The sequence below is a fragment of the Channa argus genome, chromosome 21 (assembly GCF_033026475.1).
Source record: "Channa argus isolate prfri chromosome 21, Channa argus male v1.0, whole genome shotgun sequence".
Taxonomy (NCBI): domain Eukaryota; kingdom Metazoa; phylum Chordata; class Actinopteri; order Anabantiformes; family Channidae; genus Channa; species Channa argus.
Genome location: NC_090217.1, coordinates 3656344 through 3684324, shown reverse-complemented (window position 1 = coordinate 3684324; position 27981 = coordinate 3656344). Strand labels below are relative to the sequence as shown.

The 27981-nt window shown below is 40.3% G+C and overlaps 2 protein-coding genes across 3 annotated transcripts; one reads left to right on the top strand and one right to left on the bottom strand.

Moving 5' to 3' along the window:
* The first annotated feature begins 1299 nt into the window (after positions 1-1299).
* syt10 (synaptotagmin X) lies at positions 1300-14266 on the top strand. 2 transcript variants are annotated; one of them, XM_067491002.1, is made up of 7 exons: positions 1300-2018; positions 2627-3020; positions 5559-6120; positions 8279-8399; positions 8779-8950; positions 9262-9391; positions 10537-14266. In XM_067491002.1, exons 1-7 carry the CDS (start codon positions 1817-1819, stop codon positions 10606-10608), a joined length of 1653 nt encoding a protein of 550 aa, XP_067347103.1. In that variant the 5' UTR covers positions 1300-1816; the 3' UTR covers positions 10609-14266. The 2 variants fall into 2 exon arrangements, with proteins under 2 accessions (XP_067347103.1, XP_067347104.1); XM_067491003.1 differs by having other exon boundaries at positions 1303-2003.
* A 9071-nt stretch (positions 14267-23337) lies between these two features.
* On the bottom strand, positions 23338-25402 carry tnnt2c (troponin T2c, cardiac). The gene has a single exon (XM_067490279.1). The coding sequence runs from the start codon at positions 25265-25267 to the stop codon at positions 24458-24460; it is 810 nt and encodes a 269-aa protein (XP_067346380.1). The 5' UTR covers positions 25268-25402; the 3' UTR covers positions 23338-24457.
* Positions 25403-27981: the final 2579 nt, after the last annotated feature.

Below are 27981 nucleotides of genomic sequence, written 5' to 3'. Positions count from 1 at the left end.
TCCCCAACAGTACATTCCCATCCCCAGTCGTGCAGAACCGGTCCCAAGCCCAGTGGGGAGGGTTTTGTCAGGAAGGGCATCCGGCATAAAAAACAGAACAAACATATGTTGATATGTTGTAAATAGATATGCTGCAAAATCAACATATGGACAAATGATCCGCTGTGGCAAACGTGACATCACAGGATAAGCAGCAAGGACAAGAAAGTACATTTCACTGTTGGGGTCTTGGTTGTTTTTTAAGACGAACATCATAAAAATACTACATTTAATAATAATATGGAGCCTGAAAGCGATAACACAGTGAAGTTGTCAAGTGCTTTAAGGGCGACTACACCAATTTTCAACTTGCTTTCTATGAGTTTAGTTTAGGGTGTAAATGTCGATTAATGCTTTTTCCTATTTCTAGCTTAAAAAAAACAGAAAGTACATTTCACTGTTGGGGTCTTGGTTGTTTTTTAAGACGAACATCATAAAAATACTACATTTAATAATAATATGGAGCCTGAAAGCGATAACACAGTGAAGTTGTCAAGTGCTTTAAGGGCGACTACCCCAATTTTCAACTTGCTTTCTATGAGTTTAGTTTAGGGTGTAAATGTCGATTAATGCTTTTAAACTTCCCCCTGACTTCCCAATATTAGAACATTTTCCTGTTTCTAGCTTAAAAAAACAAACCTGATGACATCACCCAGGAGTTTTTCATCATTAGGAGTTTAGATGATTCCAGTGGGGGGAATTCAGGAAAAGCAGATTGCGTATGATCACAAACTTCATAGTATGAGCAACAAGATGACACAATTGGAACTGAAGGTTCCTCCAAGTGATGTCATCCGGAGGCGTTTTTCAGCTAGAAGTAGAGAGATATATTTTAATATAGGGAAGTCAAAGGGAAGTTTAATGGCATTTGTGTACATGTACTACCCAAACTAAAGTTCAAAATCAGTGAAGGCCACATTTAAGGAGCTCTAATTAAATTGATTTTAGAAAACTATGTTTAGATATTCTAACTCAATCAGCTGGTCATCCCCTGACATGTATTAAAGCAGTTTAAAAACGTGTTTAAACTATTTTTTAACATGTATAACATTTGGATTTGGATAAAAGAACCTTCTTCAATAAATCAAATCAATAACATTCTGACTCCACAGTGCTTCATGTGATGCTTTTGATTATGTGCATAGTAAATAAAAACTAAGTTGTAGCAAAGTGCTACAAATTAATCATCAAGTCAAAAAAGGGCAGTTGTAGTGTATGTGCCATGTGTAAGTATAGAGAAACATTGTGGATAATAATATATGAGCAGTGCATTTTACAAACTGGGACTTTAACACTGGCAAAACGGCCACTTCTTAAATAATCAGGAGCCAAGTTTTAATCGTGGAATCTAATTCACAGGTGGCAAATACAAAAGTGACTAAACATATTATTTTTCACCACTGTTATTACATCATCAAGATCATCCTGCATCTTTCACAGCGAGCTCTTCGGGGTCACTGGGGACAAAGACCGGAGTCCGTTGAACGACAGGCGGGGACAGACAGGTCGCCTGTCCCTCACGGGAAACACTCACGTCGTTACTAGAAGAAACTCGTACAGTTTGCTGCAACAGGGCTCATTAACAAAGTGATGCGCGTCGCTATTGGACGCTGCGAGGGTTGGACTCCAGCTCCCCGCCGCCTGTTACTCAAACGCAGGGACAGAGCGTCTGGTCAGTAGCTGCTTGTTGCGCGCTGGATATGGGTCAGGACGCAGCGCGCTTACCCGCTATCTTCCGCGGACAAGTTGTACTCCGCGGCGCGTAACAGGTGCACAGATGAACCGCAGACCTCCCGGTTCCGCCGGCGTACAATGGCTTAACAGGAGAGACATGAGCGTCCGGATGGAGGACAGCATCACCCTGTGCCAAAGGGCTCTCCAAATCGTTACGGAACTTTGTCTCACGGGACACGTAGACCGGGAGAAATGTTCGGATATTTTTCCACTGGAGAGCAACATACAAGGTAAAGGACACGCAGGTAAATAGAAGAAAGTAAGTTTTGCCCTAATTCGCCCAGTCATTTCCCTCGGTCCCCTCGAAGTAAAAGAAACAGTTTGGGTGCAGCGATTTGTGAGGGGGGAACCTGCACTTCCTAAACTTGTTCCGTGGGTTTCACAGCTCTTAGCTGCTGAGAAAGTGTTTCTGTGCCCGTTAGACACCGGGCTGCAGTTCAGTGCAGAGCAATGAAGTAGCAACAGGTGGACACTATAGAACAGAGGATCAGCCTGTCGTTGTCTCCTCTTTCTCTTTCTTGTTCGCTGTGCACTCGGGGAATATACTTAGGGTCACTTTGATTAGTTGTTGCTGATCTAAATATCCATAAGAATGGTAAATGTGCGGAGCAGATAGTAGCACCAAATGTTTTTCTTCTCTCCGGTCACTGATCCTGATGCTCTGACTCCTTAACTGTGGTTTTACATCAAGCAGGTGCATATGCTGCCCCCTCGTTCTCACCGCTTGCTTTCTCTCCTCTTTTCTCTTTCTTTCTTGCATGTGTGTCTGTCATATTATGTTCTGTCACTTGCTTCTCCTTTACTTTCTGTGTGTCTTCTTTTCTGTCTACCTCTTCCTCATGGTTACATGTAGACATCTCTATTAGTCTCCTTGCCGTGGTCGTGGGTTTCTGTGGCCTCGCCCTGTTGGTAGTCTCTCTCTTTGTCTTTTGGAAGCTGTGCTGGCCCATCTGGAGGAGCAAGACCCTGTCAGCCCATGCTGAAAATGGCCTCCATGTGGGTTTCCCCGAGGCGCCTCCACCCAGCTCCCCACCTGTCACCAACTGCAAAGCGGCAGAGGTGGAGAAGAAGTGTCCGCTGGAGGTGAAGTTGAACCGACGGAACTCAGTCAAGCTCCTTGAGGCGGCTATGAAGATCAGCCAGACGTCTCCAGACATCCCAGCTGAGGTGCAAACAGCTCTGAAGGACAAGCTCAGTCAGCAGGCTAAAATCCAGAGGCAGACCACTGAGCCAACCTCCTCATCCAGGTATGAGCCCACTGCAGTCACAACGCCCCACTCTTTGTCCCCTAACAGTGACAAGCCCATGTGCCTCGTGCCTATAATTACAGTACAATGGTAGAAATATTAAAACTACCTTGATTTGTTTAGCAAAAAAAAAAAAAAAAAAAACACACAAAACTGATGTCCACATGCAAAAACCGTCATGATATTTACTATTTCATTACTTGAACTGGTTTAACACATTTCATCTTGAAAATCAGGGACTGGTTGTTGTCCTTGAAACAACATTGTACCTACTGAATTTCTTGTGTTTGTTGCTCTGTCTCACCAGAAAAAATATCCCCCCCCCCCCCCCCCCGTAAGCTCAACAGCCAGGGCCGCTGTACATCTCCCTGCTTCAGCTCGAACCCTATAATCTTTACTTGTACAGGCGAGTCAAGCTGCTATGGTAACGGTGGGAATCAACCCCAGTAATTAAACAATCAGCTCGAGCTTCTCTTTGTTTTCCAGCACTGTGTTTAAACTAGAACATCCATAATTAGCAGTGCTGTGGGGTGGGAGCTGTCACTGTGGAAGGCTGCTTTCTGGTGAGACGCACCAGCCAGTTGAGATCAGTGTCTCAGAGGACACGGTTATTGACGCTTGGATTTGTCATTAGGATCATTAATTAAATTATATTGAGACCAAGGTTTTCATGAATTATGCAGTCACAAGATGCAACACCTACTTTCTCAATCCTCCCTCCTACTTATCTGACAGTGATTTCTGATTTTCACTGATTATTTCCTTCAACAAGCAAAGACGTCTTAGCCAGAGCCCGAATACTGTTTTTTAGGTCCAATCTTGGTTTAAGAGGACTGATGGAGGACAGACATTTTTAACCAACTTTTAAAATCTTTTCTAGCTTTTATTATCAGGTACAGGATAATTAACCCGGTGAATGGACGAAACATAGAAGGCCTGGAAGTAATGATGATCCCAAGGGGACGTCTTCAAGCAGTGTTCTTGGCCACTGACAGTAAATTAGCGGTTTTCTACCTATTAGTACTCAAAGCGCTTTACACTGCTTTTCGTTGACCCGTTTGCACTCACAATCACACACCGATGGCTGTGTCTCGCTCATGGACACTTCGCCATGTGACTGGAGGAGCGAACCAACAACTGTGGGATTGGTGGACGACCGCTCTACCTCCTGCGCCACAGTCCAACCCAGTTCCTACATTAGTCATATTTTCAACTATCCCCATACAGACACAAAACTTTCTAAACTATCAGTGAGTTGCCTTTAGATGTTCAATCTCTGTCACTCTGCAACCTGGATTAGTTTATTCACCTCCAATACATGATAACCTCAGCCAGACACACTGCTGTCAACAATATTTTCAGAGAAATGTCCCAAATGCTTAAAATGATCATAATTCCACTGGAGATGTTGCACATGCACAGCTGAGTCTTGCTTACTTCTGACCACCAAACAAAGCTATGGCAAATTAGAGCATTTGGGAAATTTGTTAAGACAAGTGGAGCAGTGTGTCTGGCTGATGTGTTTTTAATCGTTTTTGAACAACTGAGTAGAGGAAATGTATTGTTGGTGCTAATGTCTGTATGGACCTGGTTCAAACACTATACATTTGAATACAAATTGAGGATAAAGTCTGAGAGCCAGGGGGGAAGAAGCCATTAAACACAGTGGATAAAGTGCTGAAAGGGATAAAAAAAAAAAAAACCTTGATGAGTAAAAGCAAATACTTACTGCTAATCTATTTTTTGTGGGGTTTTGCTGTATTCAGGGGATCTTGTTTTTTTCCCCCTCGGGTTTTATGCTGACTCTCAGACAGCACTCTGATTTCTACACTGTTTACATACTCGTGTGTAATATTAAATTTTCTTATGTGCCTCCTCTGCTATATGATTTGTGTTGTAGCTGTCAGACTGCTGTGATTGTCTTATTGTCAGAAAGGAGGGAGGCCAGTTGCTAGGTGACAAGATTGGAGAGTCAAACACAGCCAATCAAAAGATGTCAATTTAACAGAAATTTCCAGCATTCACTGAGATTTATTTTATAAGAGCTCAGCTCTGAATGTTGGAGATGCATTGTTGCTTTTTAAAGCCACTGACAGTGGTGACAGAAAAGAAAAAAAACTGTTCAGTTTGGCCACCTGGGATTTTATTGTCTGGTTCAACTTTCAGGGTAAAATCAGCTGTTTTCAGTAAGAAAAAGGAGTTTGTTGAATCTTCTTTGATCAAAAGTATCAAAAATACAGTATATAATATCAAATCAAGGTCATTGTTAAGATTTTGGTGAACTTTTTTTTCCTAACAAATCACCAAAAAGCTTCTTCTACTCACGGTCCATGGTACAGATGAACACGCTCATCCCGTTTGCAACTGTATGGGAAGTTATCCTTTAAAATATTTTAATTAGCTATATAATAATGTGTTATTATGCATTTTAGATGTAGTTCCATCTGACAAACCACTACGGCCCATCATAACAAAGCCACTCATGCATAACACTGAAACTTGGGACATTTACCAGATGTCCTCTACCCTTTTCAACAGGCACAATTCATTCCGGCGCCACCTGCCTCGTCAGATGAATGTCAGCAGCTTTGACTTCAGCATGGACACGGTGCCTCTCCGCCAGTCCTCCACGGTGAGTATCGGAAGAATAAAACCCGAACTCTACAAGCAGAAGTCTGTGGACTCCGAGGACGGTGCCAAAGAGCCTGTGGAGACTTGTGGAAAGCTGAGCTTCTCTCTGCTTTATGACTACGAGGAACAGGCTCTGGTGGTGAGAATCCTTAAGGCCTTGGAGCTGCCTGCCAAAGACTTCACGGGCACCTCCGACCCATATGTGAAGATCTACCTGCTGCCAGAGAGGAAGAAGAAGTTCCAGACGCGCGTGCATCGCAAGAACTTGAACCCCATGTTCGACGAGACCTTCTCTTTCCCCGTGGTGTACGATGAGCTTTGCAACCGCAAGCTGCACTTCAGTGTCTACGACTTTGACCGTTTCACCAGCCACGACATGATTGGTGAGGTGGTGGTGGACAATCTCTTTGAACTCTCTGATCTTTCCAGGGAAGCGGTGGTGTGGAAAGATATTCATGCAGCAACTACGGTGAGTTGTTGTTTACACTAACACGCTGCCAAATCCTCACATATGTGCACATTGTTATGACCTATTCTATGTCATCTCAAATGGAACCACAGAGCCACAAAAGAAATTTGTGACATCTCTAAATAAACAACAAAAAATGAAGAGGACCCTCTGTTTTTTGGAAAGGCCGTAACATAAAGCATAGCAGTGAATCACTTATTGGTGCATGAATTCATCACCCATGTTCCCTTAAAGTGACAGGTGGAGCCTGTTGCATAATTCAAAAGCTTTTTTGAAATGCATTTCATCAGCCACTCACCCACGCGTTTTCCAGATTCTACTGGGTATTCTACCAACATAAATATAGACCGTTAAACTATTAAATTCATACATCCTCCATAGTTTATATATACTCTATAGTTCTTAAACAAAGCGGGGATACAGCATTATGTACGTCCCTCATTTAAACCATTACTAAAAACAGACCTGGTTATTTAGCCCATTAAGCATTTCACTCCTACGTTAACACGTTTACAAAAGAGCCTCTGCAGAGTGCTAAACTGAAATCGTTGTTTCTAGAGTTGCATTATCTTTTGTATGGAATATTAAATGTAACATTTTTCCAGGATTTTGGAGTTCAAGAACCGAATATAAAAGCAGAGTACAGAGTCATTTGAGCCATTTCTCAGATCTGCTTGTGTAGTCTAGTACAGATATTATTCCGATACATTACACGTACTGCCTCAAACTGCAGGCCTCTTCAATATGCCCATATGTGCATTTACATGCTTAAAGAATTTAATCAGAATATAACTTTGAATTTCATGTAGTGGTTCTGCCCATTGTGCAGCACCTTCCAGGACTATGGTAGAAAAATAAGATTTTTTTTTGCAGCTTTGGAAAAACTTAGTGAACAAGCTGGACCCATGTCAAGTCATGAAAATGTTATTTGCGTTAAGCAGCAATGTCAGAAGCACATTCTGTGGTCCTTAAACATGAGGGAAGTGCAACAGGAAAATGAAAATGAAACTTATCATATTACCTCCACTTGGGCCCCACATGCACAGAAACAAGGGAGAAATTATCCTATGAGGTGTTTACATAGTTAAAATTTAAATTCTTTCTGCTAATCAGATTATCCAAGTTTTACACCCCCCCCCTCCTTCAGATTGAAATGCATTGATGTGGTTACATGATGCATTTGTATTGTGATAATCCTGAATGCCGTGTACACAGAGCTTATGATCCATCTGTGACTAATGAAATCACTCAGATATACTGTAGAGTGTGTAATATTCCAAATCTTTGAAAATCAAAACTAGCCAGCGCTTTCAAATAATTTTTAAGACATCACTTTCTATTGATCTGTTAATTCAAAAATGTTAATCAACTGGCAATATGTAACTTATTCAGTTTTGCTATATTCTGTATAGTTTCTTCTTTGACCTATTCTGTGCATCCAAAAATTGTTCTGATGCTTAAATTAAGCCAAGATATTCTCTTACTCCGAACTTTGTTAATCTTGATATGTTATTTTTTCTATCACAAAATCAACCTGTGGATGAGGGTAATGAGAGTGACAATTGTCTTGTAGGTGCAATAAACAAATCAAAAGCTTGGTTCATCCTGTGGAGGACATGGAAATCTGAGCCACATGTCATGCAAATGTAATACTTGTCAAGATATTTAACTAAACCTCAAAAAAGCCAACCTAGAGAAAAGTTCTGGGAGAATCAGACTAGATAGCGTCATCCTCTTGCCTTGTACCTCACTCTTTGGATAAAAGCGTCGGCTAAATGACTAAATGTAAAATGTAAATGTCTAAAATTTCATGTTAACTGGTAACGGTTGTTCCTGTTAGGTCTGAAGTTATGGACCAGCCATCCCCCAAGTCTGCTCTTAGCGTGGCTAGAGACCATAGTAATTATTACCACTATTAGCAAACTACTGACGAACAGCTGGCAGAAAAATGCAACACTTGAGAATAAGTGTAACAATAAGGTCCTGGGAATTGTGGTGCGAGGGCTAAATTTCACAATCTGTGCTAGATTTGCAGATAAAATTAAAGCTTTTTTTGCAAAGGGGCCGCTTCATCCTTTGCATTGGCATTTCAGTTTACACAATGTCTTTTACATAGAAAGCACAAATGATAAGTTGTTGTCTGTTTTTTGTCATCCAGGAGAGCGTTGACCTGGGAGAGATCATGTACTCGTTGTGCTACCTCCCCACAGCAGGGAGAATGACCCTAACAGTCATCAAATGCAGAAACCTCAAAGCCATGGACATCACAGGCTCTTCAGGTAACCACACAGCCAATAAAATGTGTCTAACATCAAAAGCTCAGAGGAAGCCATAAATCAAACTTAGCTGAAACAAGACAGCAGGTGGCCACTTAAAATGGAAATGCAGAAGGACAGACATAGGAAGTGAAGTGAGCCAGGGAGAACATATTATTGACAGTATCAGCTTCTGTCAGTGATACATATCTTGGCTGTGTATTAACTGTAAAAAAGGAAATAGTTTGTACTTTCTGCAACTTTTACAACTCTGTGTTGAAACCCACCTGCTTATGATATTAAGCATTTGTTTTGTTGATATCATGCCATTTAACTATATAGTAAAAAACCTGTACATGATTTAGAGAATCACTTAATTCTAACGAGTGCACGTGTCTCCTAGATCCATATGTGAAGGTTTACTTGATATGTGACGGACGGAGGTTAAAGAAGCGGAAAACTACGACAAAGAAAAGCACACTGAATCCAGTGTACAATGAGGCCATCATCTTCGACATCCCACCAGAAAACGTGGAGCAAGTCAGTTTGTCCATCATGGTGATGGATTATGATCGGTGAGTGAAGCAGCCATTGCTGCATATGCTAGAAATGCTGACTACCTGTTTAAGGTCAGCGTGCAGGCAGGGACGTTTAGGCTTTTGAAACTGAACGTAACTGACACAAAGGTGGGATGTAGCCACCGCCTTTACAGAAATGGGACCACAAAAGTAAACAATGCAATACACACATGAATTTCCATTTAAAAATTCCTACAGTGACCATTCAGGGGCTTCATTTGTCTAAGACATATATATACACATTTCCAGATTGCTTTTCTTAATCCACATCTAAATGTGTGTTAATGCATGTGTTTTACTACTAACAGAGTGGGCCACAATGAGGTCATTGGTGTGTGTCGCACGGGGCCAGATGCTGAGGGCCTTGGACGAGATCATTGGAACGAAATGTTGGCTTACCCGCGGAAGCCCATCACTCACTGGCACGCCCTGGGAGAGGTACAGTTGTGTCTTATTCCCATATTGTTTTTCCCTCAGGCTCACAAACTCACCTTTACTCCTGAATGTGACAATAATCTGAACAGAAGCTGCTGAATGCAGTGTAGGGCAACAACATTAGACTGTAAATGCATTTAAATATGATACCAGGTCTGTTTTCCCACTGTAGATTATGTTGTTTTGGTTTCTTGGTTACCCTTATATTGAAATATAAGAAAACATTTACAACACTATTTGGTAATTGTGGTTTGGTTTTAACATCGTTTTAAATTTTTGATGGACTGCGGTCGATCGAAACAATGTGCTAGAAGGGATATACTGGCTGTTTTTGAGACTTGCCCAAAGTCAGATGAGCCACAATCATTTCATCTCCGTGTGTTCAGAGGTAATAAATGTGCTGGTCTGACCTACGTATGGCCTCTGTATTTTACACTTGCAGAAGGAAAAGCACACATATTGTTGTTTTATTGAGCAGTTACACGGAGCATGGAAACCTTTTCTAGATCAGCAGAAAGTGGGCAAGCGATCCTGTGCCTATAGAAGAGCTGAGAGCTATGCAAGCTTCAGCAGCTTTACATGAAACCCACCTTACACTTGGATTCATTGAAGATTATTGTTCGAGCCAAATACATGTGTAACAAGGAAAATATTAAAATGTTTAAAATATTAAAATATTTTATGTAATTTAATATTTTACATTACAATGTTCTTTCCTCTTTTGCCACACCTGACGAATAGGAAAATACAGGTGATTACCCATTTTCAGTGGTAAAACTTTGTGAAAACTGTGATCATAGGCAAACAAATGCATCCTGTGCACAGCAGCTACTGTCAAATCATTGGTACCATGCTCTTTTTTTAGAATGAGTTTGACGCAATCTGACCATTCTTGTGCATGTTGTGTTCTGTAGGAAAATAACAGTAAACCACAATGACCAACAGAGGTTCAGGAGGGTCCATAGCCACTGTTTTGCCAATAAATACGACTTTCTTTCTGAACCACATGTTAAATGTGTGAGCTGAACAGTTTAAACTACTTGCCTATGATCACAGTGACTCAGGACTAGAGAAATACTGGCTTAATTGGCAAAAATGAATGACATGCCTCTGTAAAGTTGTGTGTTTTGTGGCGTTATACCTTTCAGTGGCCAGGAAGAGCAGCAAGCTTTGAGAGTCAAGGATCGTGTCCTTCGCCCAAACCTTCACAGACACCCTGATGATCATTCAGGCAGAATGATAACACCACCTCTGTGAGACAACAGATGTTTGTTAAGGACTTGCTGAGAAGCTGTGTTGCATGTGAGTCTCTTGTAAGCATGGTGTGCGGAAACTGAAGTCATTCCTGCACATTTCTTAGAGAACATGTTTATGAAGGCTGTAGTCAGATTTATTCATTCAAATTCACGCTCTTCAAGTTCTCTAAAAAACTGGCTATGCACAGCACTAAATATCAGTCACATATTCAATTTTGTGAGTTTTCATACATCTGCCACATGAATGTTATGCCTCACTGCAAGACATTCTCAGTGATTCACTTGAAGCTTTGTCAACCTTTTCAGTATTTTAAGCAACATTCTTCTGGCCCTAGAGCTCTTAGCATGTGTTAGCATTTTACTTTGAAACAGCACAAAGTTAAAAGGGCTGCTGCTCAGTGCCATAAAAGCATTTGCTGGGTCCAAAACAGTCAATATAGTATGTGATCGAGGCTTCGGCTGAACAATGCAGTTAACTGAGCGTTTAGAAGGGCTGGGTAAATCTGACGAGATGGGTGAAACCAGCCTTCACAAAAACCATTTACGGAAAGTCAACAGAACTCTGAGTTTTAGAGAAACTGTAGCAGACACATGTAGCAAACATACAGAGTGTGTTGAGAGATAGAGTCAAATCTAAGTGTGTTTGAAATAACTTTACAATGTATTTATTCCCCAAAACCTGTAAATACCTGAAATATAGGAATGTCACGTTTGTTTTTGCACATCAGATTGATTTCAACACTTAATATCCAACTGAACTAGCAGACTTAAGTAGATACGCCTAACGTATGTCTAACTATTATTACTAGAACTTTATTAAATGTACATTGGTGCTTAAAAATGTGTGAGTCTTTTAGAATTTCCTCTTTTTCGGCATAAATATGACCTACTATAAAACACAATCAGATTTTTACATAAAGTCCCAAAACTAAATTAAGGGAACCCAATCGAATAAATTAGACAAAAAAATGAAAACACTTAAGTTATTACTAAAGAACATAATGCAATTTTATAAGTTACTGTGTCAGACGAATGAAAACCTCTAGAATTAGCAGTTCCTTTGAAGTGGAAAACAGATTTGGGCGTTTCAATCAAAAGGACGACAATCAGGTGTGAGCCTGGGAAGCCCTGCTTTAATTAAAGTAAAGATTAATTAAAGGCCGAAATCATTCCCTAATCACTGAACAGTGTGTGTAAATCTATCCACTATATAGTGCACTCAATGTTTCCCACATTGTACAGTATTGTACATGGCACGTACAAAACTTTCTGCTATCAATCCCACAATGTTGTGCGGTTTAAAGAGCTGTTAGTGATGACACAACGTGACAACGATTAGTAATGGGGGGGTTGTAAAGGTGTGTCATGGCTCAAACTGAAGAGATTTCTATAGATGTTAAAAGATGCTCACCAGGCTTAAATGGGATACAAAATAATTTCCAAAGAGTCAGGCAGATAGTGTACAATAGAGTAATGTTCAACACCACTGTTGCCCTCCCCAGGAGGGGCTGACCAACAACAATCACACCACATTCTTGCAAGTAATATCATAGGTTCACGAGTCCACAACCAGGAGAAACCTGAACAACAATGATGGATGGAAGAGTTGCAAGGACAAAGCCACAAACAGAACATTGCTGCCTGTAAGCAGGTTGCTCAAGTATTTCTAGGACTTTTGCAAAAATCAGATCATGTTTAGATCATGTTTCTGCAGAAACAGGGAAAACGCTAAATGGTTCACTCAAGCCTTCTAGTACCACTGGGCTTAAACTGTTGTTTACACTGCAAATGTCCTTCATGTTGAAACTAAAAGTGAAGAAATGCTAATGTAGGTTGATATTTTGGCTTTGTGTTGTACTTGGGTGGAAAAAGGCCAACAGACTAAATAATAATGCTTTAAAATGTACATGAGCTCTACATGTACCAGTAATTCATAAAACAGTATTTAAATATAAATTTAAGCCTTGAAACCAAATTGACCTTTTGCTAAACCCTTCTACCAACCAGCAATACTCCAATCACAGCTGAGGACCCGTAACTGGATTTACACGCAAACATCAACATGCTAATGCACTTTTTGTTGTGGGTTGTAAATTAGCTTAATTTTCAATGTTACTATACATTTTATGTGAGGTTACAGGGTAGCAGCTCTGTCACGTTCTCTTGGATCTGTAGAAGTGATATCAGCTTACCCAAGTGTTACATTTTACAAGGACATTTCTTTTAAGCCTTTTCTGTTTTTTTACTGTCAAATGTTAAATGCAAATTAACAGTGAGAACATTTTGTTTCTTCATAATACTTGGACTAAACAACCCTAAACTGAAATACAAGAACAATTTCATTTCTACATGGATCATCAACTGGTAAAGATGCCGAACTTTAGCCTAGATGTGATTCTTTAGCCTTAAGCTTTTAGCATGATCCCATGTACGTAGCCATTAAGTGAAAAACAAATCAGCTTGAAACTAAAAAGTCTGCTAGAGGCAACGAGTCCGGCCAACCTTTGAAAATAGCATTAGTATAAGCAGTTCAGTAGCTGCAGCTAATAAAATCTGCTATCTACAATTATTATTTAAGGCGATGGAAATCCATGTGTGCTGGGTGGACATGGGAAGCCTGCTGTTGTCTGTCTCAAACCCCCTGCTTCACAAGCTACTTTGAGTGTTAAGTAATAAATCTGCAACTTTCATCACTGTAAACCGAAGGTGTAAAGCTTGACAGGTGTGACAGAAGTAATTGAGGGCTGAGGGTTGCAAAAGGTCAATTGGTCAAACCCAGCAAAGCAGTAGAGGAACACATAGTTATAGTACCTCCATCTCAAAACATGGCAGAAAAAAACTTTGGCTCTGCAGTAAAAAAAATTCAGGGAATTTTCCTTAAAACATTTTTACACACACACTCTATGTTAAGCCATATGAAATCGAACACAGAACATTGACTCAGCTCCTCCTTCTATGTGAGTCATGAGAAATTAATAAGTAAACCAACATAGCAAATAGAAAAAGGCTATGTACTGTTATCCTATTTGCACATCCACATAATGACGCGTTCTTCCCCCTGTGCCGCCCTTAACAAGAAAAAGAATTATTTTTACTTGTAGCATGCATGTCACCACTTAAAGAAAACATATTTATTGCAGAAAATGTGAGCATATGTTAAGAGTATTTCAAACTTCGTGTTTACATTTGTACTGTACATACTGTATGATTGTCAATGACACTGTGTGTATATATATATATATTGAAAAGTGAAATTAAGAATTTGTCGTAAACCTATGGAAAAAGACATTACGCAATGTATTTCTATTGTTTGGTGAAAATTTGAAACGCTCAGACTTGTTATTGAGTGAAATTTCTACACGTTCTGTAATAGCTGTGAACTAATTAGTGAAAATGTAGACTCACTGAAGCCAACAATACCTTATAAAGTTATTCCATGTTTAGGACTTTAGAGCTTTGAGCTGTAATTGTTTGCATATTGGTTGAATCTGTATTGAGCAAGAAGAACTACAACTACCCATGTGTACTGTGTACAGTTTGTGATAACTTTTGTAACAATTCAAAGTAAATATTTGGGATATAATTTATTGTAACTGTTTCATATGTATTTTAACAAAATAAATAAAAATGAAAAGTCACAGCATGTCTCTCCTTGCCTGGGAAAGAAATGAAGCATATTTATATGTATTTTTGTGGGTATGAGGATAGTTGAAAATAAGATTGATTTAAAACAAGATCAGAGTTTTCCTTTTAGGCGGAAACACCCTGGCCTATAGTCGTTAAGCATCACAACACTTGGACACACACTGGATGCATCATATCTTCAGAAATAGTTTGCTGTAATCATTAGCTAGAAAATATCAATTAAATGTGAAGAAAATTTCCTCAAAGTGCTGCTTTTCTACAGTTGTCATGCCCTAGCACTGGGATTATTCCTGATATGTGTGTTTGCCTTCCAATAAGTAATTTAGAGTCTGTCAGTATATGCACAACAGGCTGTTCTGTTGCCTAACCAACATTACTGTGGTGCGACATGAGATCTAAATGAATACAATATGCTGTGCTGTGTGACATTGATGTGGGTTTCGATAGATGTTTTGTGTGGTTCCTTTTCGGGCACAGCGACCTTGAAATGCACGATGAATTTTAACATTGAACTGTTGTAATCGTATCGTAATCTCCTCATTCATATCAGAACACTGTACTGCAGAGTGGAGACACACAGTCTGAACCTGGTTTGGGCACCAAAAACTGGTGCCAACATAGCACCAGTTACTTTACAACCTACATCTACTGGGCCTAATCTCAACCTAATCTCAAAACTGACAGTAGGTGACAGTGACATTTCTAGTATTTAATAAAAACTAAAGACAAAGATCTGTGTTACTAGAGACACCACAATTATTTAAACACTTTAAGTATTTACATGTACAACCCAGATTCCCAAAAAAGTTGTGAAGATGTGTAATAAATAAATAAAAACAGAATGCAATACATTTGCAAATCTCATCAACCCATATTTTATTCACAACATAAAGAACATATCGCATGTTGAAACTGAGACATGTTGCCATTTCATGGAAAAATATTAGCTTATTTAAAATTTGATGGCAGCAATTGTATTCTCTTTTTATTTACATTTTCACATGTCCCCAACTTTTTGGGAATGGAGGTTGTAGATAATCCATAATAATACACAATAATTTATTAATTATGGGCCTAGAAGGTAGTAGGTTGAATAAGAGAAATAGCACAAGTTACTAGTAAGTTAGTGGTTCAAACACATAACATGTGCACATCCTTCACACCTGTCTCCTACACAGTGGAAAGATGTTACAGACACTGTCAATACACTGTTTAATTACAGCTCTGTCACATATATTAGGATTTTATTGTGCTGTCAAGACACTAATAAAGAAAACATCTGCAATTAGTGTTAGTGGAGGTCTGCATTTGAAATGGCATAACTATTTAGAATAAATAGCTTTGACTTGAACATTTCTAGTTGTTTCGACAAATGCACAGCAGCATTTCATTTCCCAGCGGCATTAAGGAGAGGGATAAATCAGAGCTGGTTAGGTAAAGTAACCCTCATCTTTCTCCAACCACTTATTAAATGCCTCTGAGGTCAGTTAGCACCCTGCTGCCTCCTTCAGCCACTGCTAACATTCAGCAAATATTAGATGTAAGATAACCCCCTATTCTGTGCAACACAAGGCCCCAACTTTGTGTTCTTTTGCTTTTATGACCTTTAAGACCAAATTAAAAGCTTGTCAGATAGATGGCTCCCTCTTCCTCATCTTGCACATGTTTGATGGTGAAAACATGAACGGAATATTTTGATCTCAGTTGCTGCGTGACATGCAGTACAATTTCCTCTTGCTCTGCGATATTGGATAGAAACAGACAAAAGGGGGATGTTGCATTAGTTTCCTTGGCAATGAAAGCTGCCCACTCTCTGGATGCTAAACCCATATTTAGAGTGGAGTTGTATCTTTACTTAGCAAAGGCTAATAGCTCCACGTGGTGATGCATGTAATTAAAGCTTTGTCATTTCCTGAATGTTTTTTTGGTACTGGGTCTTTAACACCACTGCTCTAGGAAGACTTAGCAGGAGATGGGACTGGCGTCGTGGCCAGCGTCAACAATGCACCTGCAGCATTAGTCATTATGTCGGGGGAATTATCCATCAGAGCTATAAAATTGGCAACAAGATGCAACGTAAAGATGAGAGGTTCTTTCAACTTCTATACTTTGACAACTTGTAAGGAAAAGAATAAACACACTGGATTACAAACACTTCATCTTCATATTCAATACAGTCTGTACCAATCATGCTCTTATATTGAAGCCAATCAAAACTATGTCAGATTATATGAAATCTGAAATGTATATACTACAGTGACACAGCCAAACATATTGTTGTGCACACACAGGTCTTATTGTGGCTCAACTGTCCACGGCACAACGGACAGAAGGGGTCAAATGTTAACTCATTAATGGCAGGGTGGTTGGGGTTGCTTCTATTCTAAAAACAATTACAGTTAAATTGGTAAGTGGGCAGACAGTTATGTAACACCACCACCCATTATAGCCCATCCAACGCTTTTATGGCTTTCGGTGTATCCATTAAAAAAAAATTCATGGCTCTATGACACACAGTCTGCTTACAGTGCATCTGATAGAGGCTCGGTTACATAATTCAAATATCACTTATATAGTGTGTAGGATTCCTACCAAATATGAAAATTATACATGATTGCAGTATTAGACATAATTCCATTGTAGGAATGACAAGCATCAATACGAAGCACAGGCACATGTTAATTTTAAATTCGCTTCCACATAGAGATGAAGGGGGAGTGGAGGATTAAGTCCAGAGTCACTTAACGATTTCTCCATCTGATTTAACAGTGTCCTAGTGTGGAGGTTGAAGAAATCACGAGTTGAGAGATTGGGTTTTTCCTAAAGGGCGTTTTATGGAGGATTTAAAATAAAAAAAAATGGTGATTTGACCATATTTGATTGCATCAGGAATTTTAATCAAGTAGCAGTGTAAAGCGCTTTGAGTACCAATAGGTAGAAAAGCGCTATATAAATGCAGAGCATTGATTTCTTTGCAGAATTTAAGACTGGATATGTTTCCTGCCCATCTTTGTCGTTGCGTTTGGTGACATTTTCTTCTGCAATAAGCACTGAACATGATCTGTTGCTCTACCCAGTCATCACCAACAGACAGGAGATGAACGGTTGTGATGTTTGCTTTATGAAACATTAGACAGAGGTGACACTGAGGGGACACATATTGATGTAAATAGCTATAATTAGATGTTTTACCCCATGGGTAAGAGCACAGGAATCCTCTCTCATTAGTCTTCTTCCTTCAATTGATTTGTTTTGACAGAAACGTCTAAATCACGAAGGACCATGACGTAGATTCAAATTCAAACCAGCAATTAAACTTTTGAACCTAAAAAGTGAAGGTTTGAACTGTGGCATTCGGGATGGCCCTGAATTACCTGTAATTGCTTTTATAGTAAAAAAAAAAACGAGAATAGAGACAGAGACTGGTCATTTTGACGTGGGCTTGTGTATTGAACCTGTTTTGGACCTCGGACCTGCCTCAGTGCCTCTGCCCGGACTTCATGTATTACAACCTGTTTTCAGACGTGGGACCTGCCTCACTGCCTCTGCTCTGCCCCTGTCTGATCCATTCCGACTTCGCTGGTGACGGACCGTGGCTCTGCTAATCAGACGTCCCTCTGCCTCTCCCTCTGGACACTTTGGACTCTGTTCTGTTCTTGGATTGGATCTGGATCATTGGACTACTATTGCGAGTACTAGGAGGGTCAGTGCTCGTACCTTCTAGCTGTGAGGTGGCAGCACTAGTCACTACTTCACTGTCAATATTATTAAAAATAAAAAGTAGTAAGACTCTCAAATTTCTCAAAGGAATGAATCTCTACCATCAAATGACTCTATATGGCAGCAATACATATAGTAAAGCGCTGTACTTTACAGTATTTTTTAATCAAAGAACCAGATGTGTTCTAACACAATTACTTATTTTTATACTAATGATTCGACCCTTTGCCTTATTTAAGACCTAGGCCATTGACTGCTATTGTATTTTGAGAGAGCTGCCATAGTTTCTCGTTGAAGAAAGCGGCCCCAGGACGGGAGAGGAGATGTCTGAGAACAGGACAAAGCAAACGTTGAATGGTGTTGGTTCTCCTCAGCCTAAGTGCTGATTGAGTAGTACCTCATTTTTAATTTAACTTTGTTCGAGAAATATTTTCATCACCTCTATTAGCATAAGATACCTACTGTACAATAGTCTATGTAGTTATGTCTACAATAATTTCCCATTATTGTGAAATGTGTTATTCAAATTATTAGAAAAGGAATCACAGTGAAACTAAAGCTTAGGTCTCTCCTGGGACATCATCCACGCTGCCATTTCAAAATGAGTCTGAGCACGGTAATTACACCAACAGGTGTGAGCAGCGACGCTATTGTCAGCAGTGCCACAGTGGTGGCAACACATGATAATAACATGTTGGAAGGTTAGGCCGCTTGAGTGGCTCGGCTGATTTACACGGTGAGCAGAGGTGGAGGAATCGGCATGAATCACCCAGGAGTCAGAGGGGACACTGTGGAGGACGTGAGCTTGAATCTAAAGCGGGTTATCAGATGTCACTCATTCCATCACAGGTTTGGCTCATCCCGCTGAATGGCAATTCATAACCCATTCAACGTCCAAATGAAACAGGTGGGACAACACAAAGAAGGCGAAAACACATGAATACAGATAGAGCCATCAAATCTCTTTCCACTGACTAAACAAACAACTAGGGCATGCAGACAAGCACACAGAGTAATTGCCTTAAGGAGATCTGTTCTGCATACTTAATCAGTAGTACACTCACAGAACCAATGTGCAATGACATTTAAGACACATTCTCACACTCACAATGCCAGAAAATTTGTCACCACAACACTGAAATAGACATTATTTGCATTTAAACAAGACTACACCGATGCTAACTGCTCTGCAAGGCTACAATATTACTTTGCAGGAGTACAATTACATTTAGTCATTTGGCAGGTACTTTTATCCAAAGCAATTTGCCAGTGAGGGAGACAAACACAGTAACAAATTGGGGTTTAATGTCTTGCTTAAGAACACTGCTGGGGATTGAACTGTTGACCCAGTGAGCTGTTAGATAACTGCATGGTTTTGTATTTATAGTGTTTCCCTGTGATACATGATGACATAAGGACACACAAAAACAAACACACAAAACGACTCACTCCTAGACCATGTGTAAATTATTACAATCCCACATCCTACCCACCCAACAGAAGCAGAATCTAAGAGCATCAACTTTCTTTACGTTATAGATTTGAAGGATTTTAGCATCTAGTTTATCTAGTCTCAGAGTCTAAGACCATTCAGGCACGATAAGTGTATTCCTTACTTTTGGACACTATGGAACAGCATCAGTCCAAAAAGCCAATTTAATTGACTCCCTTTTGGTTTGATGCCACAAAAATAAAAATGAATATGTAACCTATAAACTGAGTTTGCACACACAGCCTGTGGATTCACTGGTTTCAAGAGAAAGGCAAGATCGTATCATCTTCCAACTGTGGTCAAAGCTTAGAATATTTAAATCATTGGTTTCCAATCTTTAGGGATGTGAGTCATTGAGTGGGTTGCAGGATGGATATAGTGGGCTGTAAGATGACTGCTCCAAATAATGAGAAAACACAAATACATTATTTTTAAGCTTCTTTTCTGTGTAGAAAATAAGCGCATGTAGGACAGATGTATACAGACATTTGCATTTGTATTTCAGTCATACTTTGTACAATAGACTGACATGTTCTCTATGTGTTAAGAAAAACCCAATTTAGTGATGATATGGATGAACTACAAAAATGGAAATGAACTTTATTTTAATGTAAACACCTCTAGCTTCTCTCGCTGCTCCAGCTTTATTTCCATTTCAATCACGCTTCCTTAACCAATCAGCTCCCACGTCATTCAGCTCTGCACAACGTAATGTAGAGATTTAGTACGTGTGCATGCTGGCTTCTCTGCAAGCCTCTGAGAGTTACACTTACCAATAACACCCCTCCCTGTATGGGTCCACATAGATGTATGTGTGTACCTTCGAAGAGGCACACCCACTACCCATGACGACAGACTGCAATAAGATATTGCTTCATAAAAAATGGAACCACACACTTAAATGGTCTTTACTAGTCCTTAATGTACAGGTAAGACAGATAAGTGAAAAAGGAGTGCAACAATACTACCAGCCAATAAGAAAGGCGTTCATAAATAACGGGACGGCGATGTTAATTAAATCCCAGCAGGCTTTCATTAGTGGGGAGCTCTAGAAACCAAACAACGTTTAATGGAAAATGTCCCCAAGAGCCTCAGAGATTTAGAATAATCATGGAATTTGTAACAAAACAGAAAAATAAACACTTTTAATTAGTTATTAGCTGTGACAGTGAGCAGTGCGGGGACAGCCTCCTTAGATTCAGTCACTTGATAGCTGAGCCTCCACTTAAGAGGGTTTGGTTAAGTATCACTGCAATTAAGTCTCCACTGTTACTATTCTCATCTAGACTATGCATTCATCCATTAGCTACATACCAGCACAGACACACACTAAAGCTACAGTATGCACTCATGAACTCCCTCTCAAAGGGCTACAGTGAGGTGATGATAGGATGCATAGTGACATCAAATCTTTATCTGGCCAAAGGGATCGAAAACTTGCAAGATGCTGAGGAGGTGTGGAGATTAATGCCCTGTCAGATAGACTAAATCTCCTTTATACCCTCTGCTGTTACTAACTCCCACCTCAATTTGGAGGAGGGTGGAGATAAGCCCAAGCGGCACTGTCTCCAGGGCAGACTGATTTATCCACAGGCTAAAGGCGTCCAGAGAGCTGGAGCGCAGACATGCTTCTAAGCTGGCTTCTCACTGGCATTTTGTGTATGTGTGTGTTTATAAAAAGATAAACACACTGAAGTCCGTTCATATAATGTGTCTACCAGAAACCAGCAGACATACACTTACACAGTATTTAATACAGTAAGTACTACATTAACCACTTCAGATTCAAAAGTAGAGGTTGTAACATCACAATATAAAAACACCCCATTAAAAGACACTCAAAACTATGGTTATAGTTTAGCTATAATAATAAGCTACTTTTCAGCTATTGTTTATAAACATTTCTACATATTTTCAGCTATTTTTTCCTGCTGTTGCATGGAGCACATCGCTGCTTAAATGTGTTTTGTTTTGTCTGAAAATGCACTTAAGTGCAAAGTTTTTAATGTGTCAGCAAGAAAATCAAGCAAAGCCCATTTGCCAAATCTACATTCCTTCACCCAAAGAAATATAATACAGTTCTTTGTATGAATAGATAAAGTTTTGTGCACATGCAGCTTATTTTGTTTGTTATAGTAGCTATGTTTTAGCTAAGTGTCAATCACAGCAGGTGTATTTGCACCTTTGCCACCTAGTAGAGGCAGCTTAAATGTAGAAACGGTAATTTACAGCGAACGGCTCTGCTGATCCTAGACTTCTGGGGGAGCCCCAGGCAAGACAGAAGGGGAACACGTTTAGGGGGGTTTTAGGGGCAGTGGGGGGGGGGGGGGGGTTTGAAGGGGTTATATTGTTTTTGTATAAAACTGCCCGGTTTGCCTTTAATTGTGTCTAAACAAAAAGAAAAGCGGGGAGTCTGCTCAAAGCATTGTTAAATAGCATCTTATAATCATGCCTGCAATATGTAATGCGTGGTAGAAATACCCATCGTCTTTCAGTCAGGTGTTACATTTTGAAGTTGTTTTTCTTTGTTGGCTGAAGAAATTTTGAATGCAAAACAAGAAATAAAACAGTGATGAGGGGACAAACAGTAAAAGACTGTGGCCAACAAACACGAGCAGAACACTGAACGACGCTGTAGATCGGCGTCACTAATTAAAATTCATATATTGTATAGACCACTGAACCAGATAATAAAAAGTGTGACCCAGGAGCTGTCGATAATGCAGCACTTACATTATCCTCTAGTCTCTGCTGGCTACTAATGAGCAGACAACACTGTTTGTCAGGGGCACACACACACACACACACACACACACACACACAGACAGACAGCATTTTTTGATATGAGCGGAAATGTTTGAACTCCAGCACCGTAAAGTGCATGCCTTTTTTCAAACCTAAATGAGATCAGAGCGCATGACAGAGCAGTGGCAGGTATATGTAAACTGAAATAAACTGAACCCAGCAACAAGTTCTTTTCAAATTAAGTTCAGCAGCAGACGTTTGGGAACATCTTGTCCGTCTGTGCAGCACGAGTAGTCGACAGATCCACCGGTATGTCCAGATGCTGTCAAGTGATACGTTTCTCCCAGCATCACCTTCAAGCTGAAGTATCAGGGTGAATATGCGAGTGGGCGTATTGAGGCTGCAGGGGGGTCCAGACACCATAGAAAGCGCCTCTCCCTGTCTCTATGGTAACCTGTTGGCATACTGCCATGTCTAGGAAAGCTTTAATGGCTTGTCATGGCCATGAGAGCAAAACAGCAGAAAGGCACTGACAGTCTGAGCCAGATGACAATCAAGAACCTGCAGGGGAGAGAAATGTCCCCATACGTTGGTCTGACATATGTTTCACTGCAGTTCACTGACTTGCTGTTGGTAACCAGAGTGTTTTCCCTGCTGTGCATTCAAAGTGTCCCTAAAGGCATAAGGGCTTTGCGTGGAGAAAATACAGACGTATTTGGTGCCAATTTGAAATTGGACTTTGTTTACAATAGCTTCTGAATTATATTGAAATGCGTGTGGAATTTAAAGGCTTTACAATAAGCCAAATATGGAAACTTGCCTGAGCCAGTCATTACAATCTTAGAAAAGTATCTACTACACGTGCACACACAGTTATGTAATGCACCTTTTCCACCAACATCTGTATTACTGTAAAGGCTGTATGCCATAAACCACTGTCATAGGGCCACCTAGTGGTACTTTTACTATTCTGCACTTGAACATTTATTTGCAGAGCAGGACGATTTTCTTTTAGTGCAAAGGGCAAAAACTGAATGCAGGTAGCAAAAACAATTAAGTTCAGTGCAGCAATCAAACTGTTTACTCCAATATTCTTTTATGCATTTATTAAAACACAGGAGTGACAAAATAAAGAAAAACCTTCATAAAGTGTCTGAATAAGGTGTTAGGCCTTGGCATCCATTCTACAAGTCTCTACTCCTAACCAGGCACTGCTACTCTTTTACACTTTGCTGTATGAGTTACTGTGCTGTGCTGTGTAGCAATATTGAATTTAAAATCACAACCCAAACTCACAGCTGAAACAGAGGTAGTTCTAATGTTTTGGCCACCTCATTCATTACCAACTCTTGTTATAATGCACTCCAATGCGACTCCACGACCTACTTTGACTTCATCTAAAAGCCTTCCCAGAGGGTAGGGGGGCAGGGGGCTGCAAATTAGCTTTCTGCTATGTACCCTATATACACAGTATCAGTTGCTTAGTTGTAGCAGTTATTAGTTGTATAGTTCCTGAAAAAAAAATTATTCCACTTAATCTTAATCTCTGTGATTATAACATAAAACTATAAAGATAAGTCTGAAATACATTCAAGGTTTTGAACAACTGGGTCTTGTTGACCTAAGTTAGAAACAGCAGACACTTCGGGCTGTTGGGGTGGTGACCTTTCAGTCAACAGTTGGGCCTTTTGCTAAAAGCACTGCAGGAGTCGAACAGTCGTCCTGGGCTTTAGAGACTAAATTAGCTACATAAAAGCTCAGCTGTGCAGCACCTGTTAAACTTCTGAGCAATCTAGCACAACCCCAGCCACACAGTTAGCACTAAACCAGTCAGATTACAGGAAACCATCATCAATAGACCTTTATTGAAAGTAAAATGGTTCATACCCTATTTGAAGAGTTTTAAACCTTTGATCACAAATTTTAGAATATGTTGAGAGCTGGAGCAGTAGTAAAGACAAAAGTGACAAACAGAGTTCAACCACTTGTGAACAGATGAATTCGTGAATACAAGCATCATAAATTTAAAACAATCACAGACAATTTTACTCTACGGTTTTGGTGGATTTACTTCATGTGACTCAGACCCCCTGGCTGTGTAAAACGGAATGTCCCTTCATTCTACACTCAATCCTTGGGACAGATTTATAATTCAAGTTGAAACCAAGAGCCAGACAGTCCAGAAACAACGGCCTTCCAGGGGTGTAGAACTTACTTCCAGGACCCAGACTTGCCTTTGGCCCCACGCGAGGTCTTGGACGCTTTGGAGCCCCTCTGGTGGTCGCTGACTCGGTTACGAAGCACATAGATGTCGTACTTCTGCCTCTTGAGCTTTTCGGCAAGCTCAAACTTCTCAGCATGCAGCTGGTGGAGCCACTGCCAGAGGTCTTGCGCCTTCTCTGCCAGCTTCTCCTGGTTCAGGTGGTCGATGTTGAGCGGTTTCCTGCGCTCCAACAAGGCCTTCTTTTTCTCCTCTCGTGCAGTCAGCTTCTTCCCCTTCTTCTGATCCACCTTCTGCAAGTAGCCACCAAAGGACTTGTTGGTGAATATCTTCTTCTTCTTGGCTTCCTCCTCGGCTCGCAGTTTGGCTGCCTCTCCTTCACGCCTTGCCTTCTCCTCGGCCTGCCGAGCTTGCCGTTCGCGCTCCTGCTCTGTGCGGACACGCTGCTGTTCAGCTCGGTCGGCGCGACGGCGCTCAATGCGGCTGCGCAGCGCTATCAGCTCTTCCTCTTCCTTCTGACGGTTGGTGAAATGCAGCTCAATCAGCATCTGGAGGTCATTGAAATCCTTCTCTAGTCTCTTGCGGTGGAGGTCATCAAAATCCACCTTCTCACCCTCTGGGAGCTTCGGAGGAGCAATATTTGGCACGTAAGTTGTCTTAGGCCGAGGTTTGGACTCTTCTTCATGCTCATTCTCTTCTTGCTTCTCTTCGTCATCATCCTCCTCAACTTCTTCATCTTCATTTACCTCCTCTTCCTCCTCCTGCTCATACTCTTCCACAATTTCCTCAGTGTCTGACATGATGGTACCTCTGAGGCTGTTCAGAGATGATAAGGAATAGGAACACCAAGACCAGCTGGTGTCTCACACTCAAGAGATGACTGGGGTCTCAGGCAGTCAGCTGGGGGGTTTTAAGGGTTTGCCTGAATCATGTGACCCTAGGCCAACCAAAGCCTCCAGAGTGCAGCAGGGCAGATTTTGAGACAGATGGAATAGTCTATTTTCACCTTCGCCAAGTCTTGCCACACCCCCCCCCACTGATCCCCTATAGACCCTTCAGCTCCCCTCATTCCTTTGTAAGGACAAGATGAGAGACTATTTCAGATACAGAACAGATGCACACACACACACTTGTCTTTTACAGTATAACAAAACAACACACAGCAACATGGAGAGCCAACAGCATCCATAAAGACCTACTGAGCTCCCGACGAGAGACAGATGTGGATTTAGAAATATACAGGATAAATAGAAAGAAATGTTAACACAACCCGTCGCTCAATGTTTGTCATGCCAGTGACTTAAATGGAGAGTCGTCTTAATCATCCGCTGTGTCCACGATTTAGGAAACTTGCTAATCCATCACAATAGTTTAAAAGCCACCATGTGGTATTTAAGAATTTCCATTAACAAAGCACAGAGCTGATGAGAATTTTAATGATGAGGCGTTACAGCTGTCACATTTTCTAAAATGAGCTTTGAATACCCTGTACCCTGCAGCATCAATAAAGTTATATTATTATTACAAATTAGAAATAAAACTCAGTGCAAAGTTTACAAAAATTACAAGATCGATTTGTTGATTTGATCAAGTCTCAGGGTAAATTTACATCGATCCATCTATCTACAACTCAGCTTTTAAAACTATGTGTTTTTGGTGTTATTTATTTATTTACTCACTATGATTATGGCAGTTATTTCTATAAGAAACAACAACACTTAAAGAAAGTTCATGAATGAGAACAATGACCTGCAAGATGAGCTTTGCTGCTCTGGCTTCGTCTCCTCTTTGGAATGCAATTAAAACATTCTTGCTATTGGAAGCTTTCTGCTTTCAGTGCTGAGCAGATTAAAGCCTAATTGCTCCCATGTGTGAACATTTGAATACTGCTGTCAAGAATTTATGTTGCCAAGTCATCAGTATTAAAAGACAAACAGTTTTAGATGATGTGATAACTGACAGGGAGCGACAGGTGAACTGTAGCCAATTCAATTCCTTCATTCTCCTCCTTCTGAAGTTATATTGCTGTACAGCATGTGGCAGAGAACACATTGTCTCCAGGCAGTTACATTTCATTGTTGTTATGAATCTTCTGAAGCTCACATTGAGTGAGTTGTGGCCTTAGAGAACCAAAACAAGTTTTAAAGCCTCTGAGGCTGCAGGCTGCCTCATCCCAGAGTGGACTGCTAAAACATGCCAGGGCACAACATGAAGACAGCAGGTGCTGTTAGTAGAACTGTTGGTTGCTGGTGGCAAGAGACAACTGTGTCCATCAGTAAAGAAAGGCAACAAATGATGAGGATTATAAATAGCCACAGTCTGCTGTTTAACAGAGTTTGTAGGTAACAAGGTTATACAACAAAACTTCTGCATAGCGAATATCAATGCAACTGGTTTTCAGAACAAATAAAAAAACAATAAGTATAGAAATTATGCAAGGGCTAACATCCTGATGGGAAATTTTTTGAATTATAAATATTGAACGCACATTCTGAATAAAGCAGTGGCTTATCAATAGAATCAGTGCCTTTCTTTCGGGTTGAGCGACTGATGTAATAATTTGTTAAACAAGCAAAGTCTGCAGCTCATGGGAAGAAGCATTTGTACTTAGGCAGGCAAGTGAAGGTTAACAGCGACCCCATTTGGTCAAAACTGTGCAGTACAGTTTAGAGTTTTCTTTGGTTTTAAGATAAATCTGTCACCATTTCTGCCAGATTGAGGACTGTCCGTATGTGCTTTTATGAAAAAAACAAAAAGGCCCGTTTACATACCCATCACAACTCATTCAACATAAGGTCTGAAATTCACAGCTACATCCTCAGCTTGTCGTCTTGTTTTTCCAGAGTCACCTGTGTGCCAACAAAGGAAAAACATTTATTGTTGAATCTAATAATTAAATATAAAAATGATTAAAAGACTAAAATGTATTTATACATTTATACACAGAGAAAATGACAGTACAGTATTTCAGTACGTTACTTAGGTACTACAATGTAGTACACATACTCCTTTAAAAGGATTCATGCAATAAAATATTGATTGTGGTAAGTAAGTACTTACTTTAAAGGTAATAAAAAAACTCTGAAGTGATACTGATTTGTCCGACTTGATGCATTTCGGTACAAGTAGCCTTTTTTTTATATAGCTGGTTGAAAATGAGAAAAATATGCTTTTCATACTGTTTGGTAGTCGACTCAAGCAATGTATTGCATTTGACTACGGCATCGTGTGAAATGTCAAAGGCCCCTCACACCTGTGGCGCATCCACACAGGTGTTTCCACCTGTGGCGCCTGATCAGTGCTGTGTCTCAGGAACACGCCCCTCCGCTTCCCGCTGATTGTGTTGTACATGCTGAGAGGTGTCAAGAGCTTTAATCAGACAAAGTACCCGAGGATGTGCAAAGGAAAAAGTACAATTCCTGTCTGAATTGTAGTAGAGTCCAAGTAAAACTACCGTAAATACCTTTAGGAGTACTGCATGACGGAACACTGACGCTCAAGCTAAGCTAACATA

What these genes read in the sequence shown, in the direction of transcription:
- tnnt2c (XM_067490279.1), bottom strand. Translation starts at nt 25,267, where the DNA reads ATGTCAGACACTGAGGAAATTGTGGAAGAGTATGAGCAGGAGGAGGAA.
- syt10 (XM_067491002.1), top strand. Translation starts at nt 1,817, where the DNA reads ATGAACCGCAGACCTCCCGGTTCCGCCGGCGTACAATGGCTTAACAGG. An exon ending in GAGCCAACCTCCTCATCCAG is followed by an intron (nt 3,021 to 5,558) that starts GTATGAGCCCAC and finishes CCTTTTCAACAG; the next exon opens with GCACAATTCATTCCGGCGCC. An exon ending in ATGGTGATGGATTATGATCG is followed by an intron (nt 8,951 to 9,261) that starts GTGAGTGAAGCA and finishes TACTACTAACAG; the next exon opens with AGTGGGCCACAATGAGGTCA.